This window comes from Anabrus simplex, chromosome 7 (genome assembly GCF_040414725.1).
Source record: "Anabrus simplex isolate iqAnaSimp1 chromosome 7, ASM4041472v1, whole genome shotgun sequence".
Lineage (NCBI taxonomy): Eukaryota > Metazoa > Arthropoda > Insecta > Orthoptera > Tettigoniidae > Anabrus > Anabrus simplex.
Window position 1 is genome coordinate 143083538 of NC_090271.1, and position 9224 is coordinate 143092761.

The following is a 9224-nucleotide window of genomic DNA, read 5'->3' on the forward strand; positions in this document are numbered from 1 at the left end:
AAATCAAGGAAAACCATCTTCATGGGCTGCCGACAGTGGAGTTCAAACCCACCATCTCCCAAATGAAAGCTTACAGCTGTGCAACCCTAACCGCACGGCCAACTCTCTCTGTCTGTCGGTTGGTAGGTACGTAGGTACTGTTTTGAATTAGGTTTGTATCATATCTAGAAGCAAGCAAATTGTTTCTCAATGAAAAAGAACATTTCCTAGAATTTATTACAAAGAATGGCTATGCAAGCTTATGTTTCTGCCTGATATAGCTACATATCTGAAAATTAAACTGATGTTTACAAGCAATAAACCTCACGATGATTCCGTATTGACTTATAAATCATTAAAAATTATATTGTTCCACCTTTCAACACACCATTAAGGAAGACTTTACACTATTAATAAATAATGAAAATATATTTTTTTATAACACCAGAACATGTTTCGGTTCCTGCTGAGCCATCATCAGATAGCTAACAAATAAATTAACAAGAGACATTCTAAAACATTACAAGAAAAATATGCTACATAAAAGAGATGGTGTGTTGTGAAAAAAATGCATTAAAATATAGCACAACAATTTTATAAAGTCCACTTCTTGTGAGTCTTAATGCTAAATAAACACTGCATTATTACAAAATATAGCAAGACTATTTTTAAAAATCCACTTGTGAGTCTTGACTGTAAGCAATCAGTCTAGCATCAACACAACATGATAGTGCGTATAGGATGGAACCTGCTCAGAGGGACTAAAGGACAGTGAACTCCTACAGACAATAAGAACAATGAATCAATCTAAGTGATTTTTCCATAGGAGACACACTACCACACAAGCTCTGTATTAAATAAGAATCCATCACAGATGAAATAAAAGGAGTTCTCTTGCACATCAGTCCATTTCACCAACAGAATATTAACAATTCCTTTTAATATGACAAGAATGTAAAAAGATGACTTCATTTTCGTACATGTTACAAGAACAAAGTGTGTATTTAGCATTAAGACTACAAGAAATAATGGGCTTTTTAAAATTGCTGTGCTATATTTTGTAATAATGCCGTGTATATATATATATATATATATTTTTTTTTTTTTTTTGCAACTGGCTTTACGTCACACCGATACACATAGGTATTATGCCAACGATGGGATAGGAAAGGCCTAAGAGTTGGAAGGAAGCGGCCGTGGCCTTAAGGTACAGCCCCAGCATTTATCTGGTGTGAAAATGGGAAACCACGAAAAACCATCTTCAGGGCTGCCGACAGTGGGATTTGAACTCACTATCTCCCAGATGCAAGCTCACAGTCGCGTGCCCCTAACTGCATGACCAACTCACCCGGTCCGTGTGTATTTTAGCATTAAGACTCGCAACAAGTGGACTTCTTCAGGAGAGTTTGCTAAATGAGGTCAAGACTTCCTAATTCACGAGACCTATTTTCTTATCACATCAAGCCAGACGTACATGATCTTGCTATATTCGACCTACAATTACTCGATCTTGCTATATTTGACCCATCTCCTTTTGAGTGGACTGATGCAGACAATTTGAAATGCAACACATTGAACCACAGTTATGGACATTAAAACTTATGGAACTGAAGAAAATTCTCAAAGGGAATTGTTTGCAAAAGTCAGATGCTATCTTCAACTGCTGGATTTCTATCTGAACTGTTTAGCTGTTTGAAGAAAGTTGCATTTGCTCTGATTTTGGGTCAACTGACATGTGTGAAAATTTTCCAACAGATGAACACTGTTCAAGGTCCACAGAGAAGTCTCATAACACCTGAGCACTCATAAGTTTGTGGGAAGGTGAAAGTGAACAAATACATCCGACATTAAATATTTAGCCACGGAGCTGATAGGAAAAAGTGCCCAATTAATGGCAGATCAAAAATTACTTGTGCCGGTATTAAAATGTATTTCAAGCTTCATAACTGTACTTAATGTCTTGTCTTAAAAAATGAATAATTATGACAATTTTATAATACAATTTCAAAATAATGTGTTTCAAACTTACAATTTACATATTTGTATTTGTTCCTAATACTGAAATTACAGTAGTGAATAAAATCAAAGAATATAATAATTACATAGTGAATGGTTACTTAATGTAGGCCTATTTGTTTTGGTGGTTTAACGGTGCACTAAGATACCGACGTTTTTCAAAGCCTATTTATTTCAATGCTGTTTGTATGTAATATATGATAGACTTAGGTTTACTTGGCAGACAGAGTGATTTTTCAACATTACTTCGGCACACTACTACTAAAAGTTCGCTGACCCCTGGTTTAGACGTAACATCCTTGGCTACGCTGATGATATTGCCATCCTTGTGCGAGGAAATGCACTTACTGTAACATCGTTTCCAAATGGTTACTAAATGAGAGACTTAATCTCACAAAAACACAGCTGTTCCCTTCACAAGGAAAAGAAACTCAAAAGAATTTCAATTTCTATTCCTGAATGGTCAAGAAATCAGGACCTCTATTTCTGAATGACACAGAGATTACGTTGGATGAGGTTAAGTACTTGGGAATAATTCTTAATTCCAAATTTGCGTGGAACCAACATTTTAAGAAAATTAACAAAAAATTCACAACCACTTGTTTAATAATGTTATTTTGCTTTATGACCCACTAACTACTTTTACAGTTTTCGGAGATGCTGAGGTGCCAGAATTTTGTCCCACAGGAGTTCTTTTACATACCAGTAAATCCAACGACACGAGGCTGACGTATCTGAGCATCTTCGAATACGTTATGGACTGAGCCAGAAATGAACCTGCCAAGTTGGGGTCAGAAGGGCAGCACTCCAACCATCTGAGCCACTCAGCCCAGCAAAACCACTTTTGTACTAGGCCTAACTAGATGTATGTATGTATGTATGTATGTATGTATGTATGTATGTATGTATGTATGTATGTATGTATGTATGTTTGTTAACACAGTGTGTTAGCAATGATTCTGTGCAGCAAGCAGTGCAGGTGATCCAAGTCAACAGTTTGAGAGATTGCACAACACAGTGAGTGAACCCCAATAGATTATAAGCACAAAGGTTTTATGTATTATACAAGACAGCAAGACAGACTGTTAACAAAGCCAATAACAAAGCAAATTGAAAAGGAGTGAATTGTAAGTCTAATGATTGGTGTACACTTACCAGGTTCACAGCAGATGTTGAAAATGATTACCACAAAGTTCCAAGCATAGGACAATGCGTTTGCACTTACTATAGAAAACTTTCACCAGTGTTTCGTTCTGGAAGCAGTTCACAAAATATGTTATGGCTACTTTTAATACCTCAACTGTTCTGGGAAAAGACTGGTAAACTGAGGACTTGGCAGCACGCCACAAAAAAAGTAAGTGAGGAGGTGACAAATCGGGCCCATGTAGTGGCCAGAGCACTCATGAAATTATTTGTTCCCTGAACATATCAATTAAAAAATTGCATGGCACATTTGGAGGTATGAGCTGTGCCTCAGTCTTGTTGGAAGAATGAGCCCATAATTTCTGTTTCATTCAGTTTCGCAATGAACAGACGCAAGATTTCATTAGAGTAAACTTCTGAATTTACTGTGCCATAGGCCCAATAATTCAGGAATGTGAGATTGCAATCCACAGACCAATCTTTAGACAACAAGGTTGTGTTTCATGAATGCATGTGGATTTTCAGATGCCCAGAGTCAGGTATTCTGGCTGTTTATGCAACCAGTTAAATGAAACCAAGCATCATCGCTAAAAAATTTTCTGTCTAACTCTTCCTTTCCATGATTAAAAAACCGCTGAAGCCACTAGCGATAAAAAATCCTCTTCTCTGAATCCACTAACTTCACCTCCTGAACAACAGAAATTTAAATGGATACAGATTTAGCTTCTCACTTGCTGCTCTAAGCACTGCGAAGAACGATACACCAGTCTGATATGCCAATTTTCACATGGATTTAGACGGACTTTTAAGGAGCCTGTCGGAAATATCCAAAAGTTTCTCTTCCATTAAAACTAGCAGTCTACTTCTCTTCGGAGAATCGAATACAACACTACAGCTATAGAATTTACTTATTAAATCTCGCACAGTATCAGGATGCAGTAGAACTGAGTCAGTAAATAGTTCACTAAATTATCTTTTCACTGCGTCTGCGTATTTGTCACCTTCCTGGAAAACCCTAAACATTACAAATTCATTCAATTTTTTTTTACATCGTACCGACACAGATAGGCTTTATGGCGACGATGAGATAAGAAAGGGCTAGGGCTGGGAACGAAGCCACCGTGGGCGTAATCAAGGTACAGTCCCAGCGTTTGCCTGGTGTGAAAATGGGAAAACACGGAAAAGCATCTTCAGGGCTGCCGACAGTGGGGTTCGAACCCACTATCTCCTGAATGCAAGCTCACAGCTGCGCAACCCTAACTGCATGGTCAACTTGCTCGGTCATTCCAAATTCAGCAACACGTATATTTGCTTTAAGGGAAGTTGTAAACAATCCCATATTAAATATGCAATCAAACTATACAACCATAAAATATAATTTCAGTAAGAAATTTGACAACCATAAAATACCTTTTTAATAGAAATTTAAGGTCAACCTTGACCCAAATTACTTGAAGAGGGAGCCAGTCTATCCGGAGGGTTATTTGACCTGGTTTGCATATGGATCAAGAGCAGACGTGTGTAAGTCTCAGAAGACTGGAGTAGGGGTCTAATAATCCCATTACACAAGAAATGTGACAAGAATAACCAACAACTACACAGCAATCACCCTTATTTCACATGAAGTCAGGATATTAAAAAACAGATTGAAGATGAAATCAGAAAGAAAAATGGACAAATTTTGCTTCAGGAAAGACAGATCAACAATTGACCTGATCTTCACACTAAGGCACATGATGAAGAAAAGATGGGAGTATGGAAAAGATTTGTTGATGGGATTTACAAGCCTAGATATCAAGAAGGCCTATGACAGTGTACCAAGGCAGTTGATTAGGGATGCACTGGGGAAAATACAAGTAAACAGAACAGAAGAGTAAATGATAAAATCCTTCCACAAAAAATGTGTTGGTAAAGACCAAGATTGGAGGAACAAAATGGTTTGATGTGGAAACAGGACTTTGGTAGGGAAGTGTATTGTCTCCCATACTATTCACCAGTCACAGACGAAAGCTACAAGTGTCTAAATCATGAAGATGGAAAGAAACATAGCAAAGCCCCTACTGTTTCCAGATGACATAGTGATATGGGAAGACAATGAAATGGAAGTATAATTAATACATGGAATCAGGTGATTGATTTTGGAATGAAAATAAGAATCAAAAAGAGTAAAACAGTAGTGACAACAAGAAGTAGGACGGGAGGAAGGGGGAAATAGAAGTAAATGCACAACCAATGGAAGTTGTGAAAGTTTGGGGCGGGGGAGACAGTGCAATAAGCAAATGGCTTTTACCATAGTGTGACAGGATACACTGTGGAACCAAGAAGTTCCACGCAAATGCAAAAGTTCTGTATTCAATCAATTACGTACCAATATTGACATATGCAGCTGACATATGGGCAAAAACAAAATGAGATGAGAGTTCTGCAATGAAATTCCTTGGAGATATCATAGGGAAGAAAAGAAAACAACGAATCAGAAACAGAAAGATTTTAATAATAATGTTATTTGCTTTACGTCCCACTAACTACTTTTACGGTCTTCGGAGACGCCGAGGTGCCGGAATTTAGTCCCGCAGGAGTTCTTTTACGTGCCAGTAAATCTACCGCCACGAGACTGTCGTATTTGAGCACCTTCAAATACCACCGGACTGAGCCAGGATCGAACCTGCCAAGTTGGGGTTAGAAGGCCAACGCCTTAACTGTCTGAGCCACTCAGCCCGGCGAGAAATATTTTAGAAACACCAAAACAAGCAAGCTAAAATGATATGGACACATGATGCACATGGGAAATAACCAAGTTACAAAGTATTTTCAGAGAAACCAACAGAAAAACGACCACAAGGAAGGCCTCCAAAGAGATAGATGGATACATTGGAGGAAATATAAGAATTTGTTTTAATTTGCTTTACGTCACACCAGCAGATGTACTATCTGCGCACTTTCTAGCGAGAGATTTACACCCTATTGCTGAAGCGGTCGACCTCGGTAATCTTCGAGATTCGTACTGGCAATCTTTGAAACACAAACTATGAATCGGTTGTGCATCGCTGTGCGACGTCTGGTATACACTTTACTTACTAATACTGTTGTTATTTACACAGCAAAGCCAAACTATAGAATTCACTCTAGGAATAAGATTCGCATCGAGAAATGTTATATAATGTTATATAATGTGTGTGTGACATAGTTGTTGGCTCAAAATAACAAAGGTGTAGAAAATTCATATCGATCGATCATATTACTGATTCAATTCAGATTTCATTTCCATTCAGTTGGCAGTACTAACGATCATATTACTGATTCAATTCAGATTTCATTTCCATTCAGTTGGCAGTACTAACGGAACCGGAAACGCTCCATCCTTACTCCTCAAACCTGTACAAAAATCTATCGCTAAAAAGTGCGCAGATAGTAGGTCTTGTGGTGACCATGGGATAGGACAGGGCTAGAAGCGAGAAGGAATCGGCCATGGCCTTGTTTATGATATAGCCCAACATTTGCCTGATGTGAAAATGCAAAACAACAGAAAACCATCTTCAGGGCTGCCGACAGTGGGATTTGAACCCACTATCTCCCGAATGCAAGCTGACAGCTATGTGCCCCAAACCACATGGCCACTCGCTCGGTTGGAAAGAAAAGAAATCCTGGAAGCAGGAAGAGTGGTAGAGAGACAAGGTGCAACAGTGGAGGCCCTTGATTCATAATCAGACTCAAGAGGGAACTGGAAACTGAAACATCAGAAGAACACAGTATCATTTCATACACATCTTAATTAAAAGATTCCTTTTGCTTGTAGTGGATGATTCTCAAACAGTGTTGGCAGTTCTCTGAGGTAACATCTCTAATAACACTCCCTTTATTTTTATCTTCCTCCAGTATTGTATAGGCTATTAAAAAAAGTTTTTGCTACCTCATTTAACTTTGCATTCATAAGAAGATGGTCAACTTTATCTCTGCACAGACAGAAGTGTGCTATCTGTTTTTCCTCTTTCAACTATCCTACAAATTCTTGAATAACTGTACATATTCAAACTCTTAGGCATGTTGAGCTAAAATGACAAAACCTCAATTAGTAGGCCTATTAGAAACTTAACACACAGCAATCTTCCCAGTCAGCTGTGAAAGGGTTTGCTCTTCCTTCTAACCCTAGACCTCTGTCAGCATTACAATATACGGATGTTGGACACAACATTTTAATGAATGTCCAATGAGACAGGCTACATACATTGCATCTGAAAAGCAGATACAATGAAATCCACCCCAAATGAAAGAATGTTTATGAAACTAACCTCTTTAAAAATGATACAATAAGAATCAGCTAAATAAACAATGTCAGTTTGTAAAACTTCCATAATCAATACTTCAAGTAATATAAGCACACAGCAAAAGTAACTGCTTTAGATTAGCAAAATTGGAATATTCTCCTCCAAAAAAAACAACAACATTACACAACTCATTATGAAAAATAATTTATGACAGGAACAGAAACACACAATATCACAAAGTTCTATCTTATTCCATACTTATTCTTCTCAGGAAGAACACAGATTCCCAACACACAGCACAACTGACCAAATTATGCTGAAAATTGCTAGGCCTAATGATATAAGTGCAATTTATAATAATAATTTTCTGATTTATTATAATGTTTTATCCAAATAGAATATACAAATTCTTAAGTAGGCCTAATTGCACAGTTAGGTGGCACATCTATTACCACAAAATATGAAGATAAGAGCACCTTTGGTTGAAGAATGCTAGTATAAACATTATTGGATATGTTAGTCATGGTTAGAGATGTGTTCAATAGTACAATAATAATTTTATATCATAGATTAAGATATTGTTGCCCGTTTCATCTAGGCTAGATCACAAATGTAGCAAAGCATTTGAATTTTCTCTTAATCCAACCTTACCATTTTGGTGTAGTTTCAACTGTCACTTGATGATACGAGACAGTGAACTGGAATTTAGCTGCCCGTTTGTTGACTCTCTGCAACCGTTTCCAGACAGAAGTCATTTTAACAGTCCCTTCGTGGCAACTGTTCTTTCATCAGGTTTTAAAGCTGAGAGCTATAAACGAAAAGAACAAACTGTTTTGGTTTGGGAGTAGTAACTGCACAGTACTGTTTGCCTACACATTCATTATAAACCATACAGCTACCACATAAAGTACAGATTATATACAGGAAAAGTTGTGAAAAAAAACGTGAAGATATTGCAAACTGCGGTATATGCTTCCAGTATCTGTCATTATCAAACAGATAATGCCATGCATTACAGGAAATCCTTATAGTCCTTCCTAGACAACATTAAAAAATGCAACTTGTTTCAGGAAAAGACAATGATACAAAACGAAAGCAATGCACCAAAACAATATGTACAGATATCTAAATACCCAGAGTAAGGTGTAAGAATAAAATGTCAATTTCTCACGTTATGTCAGAGGTTCGAATATACGGAATGTCACTTTCGCCTGAATTTAACCTCCAAATGTCAAGAGGAAACTCTTCTGTACAAGAGCTAAGCAATATCTTTAAACAGATGAAAGAATATGTCATGCAATATGAGTCATCATTATATATAGGGTACATTTAGTTTATTTTCCATTCAATTGCATGCATATAAAGATAAATTCCACAAAGGATACCCAATAGGAAGATGCCGTTCATGCATGTTAAGACATCCAACATAATGGTTAGACATTATTTTGCTAATGGTGTACGCACATATTTCATCAGACGAAGGTCACCCTATATTTATCTCTAATGTCAATTATGTCCGATTACGTCCTTGATGAATTTATGGCCGGACTCTCCCTTCACCCCTACATTAGGAGATCGAACGATTCGAGAAACATACGGTATCGGCAAGACCATCTGCTATATCGGACATTGATGCATCTATCGATATTAGAAAAACTGGCGCCGTGGTGTGTCTCATTTAACAACATAAGAATACCGGTACTAATAAGTTCGTCCACTGGTAATATTGTTCAGAAATATCCCAACATACAACCGAGTAATAATAAATTACACTATCTCGTCTTCATGATCATCATCAGAAATCACTAAAAAAAAAAAAAA

General features: G+C 37.3%; 1 protein-coding gene across 2 annotated transcripts in view; it reads right to left on the reverse strand.

Annotated features, from left to right (window-relative positions):
* LOC136876979 (EH domain-binding protein 1) overlaps positions 1-9016 on the reverse strand; it is a 414289-nt gene extending 405273 nt beyond the window's left edge. The window contains exons 1-2 of one of the 2 annotated variants that reach the window (XM_067150754.2): positions 8789-9016; positions 8055-8211 (exon numbers count right to left, since the gene is read on the reverse strand). In XM_067150754.2, coding sequence (XP_067006855.2) covers positions 8055-8158 — 104 coding nt within the window. In that variant the 5' untranslated portion in view covers positions 8159-8211; positions 8789-9016. The remainder of the gene's footprint in view (positions 1-8054; positions 8212-8788) is intronic. The other variant, XM_067150753.2, reaches the window with a different exon arrangement.
* Positions 9017-9224: the final 208 nt, after the last annotated feature.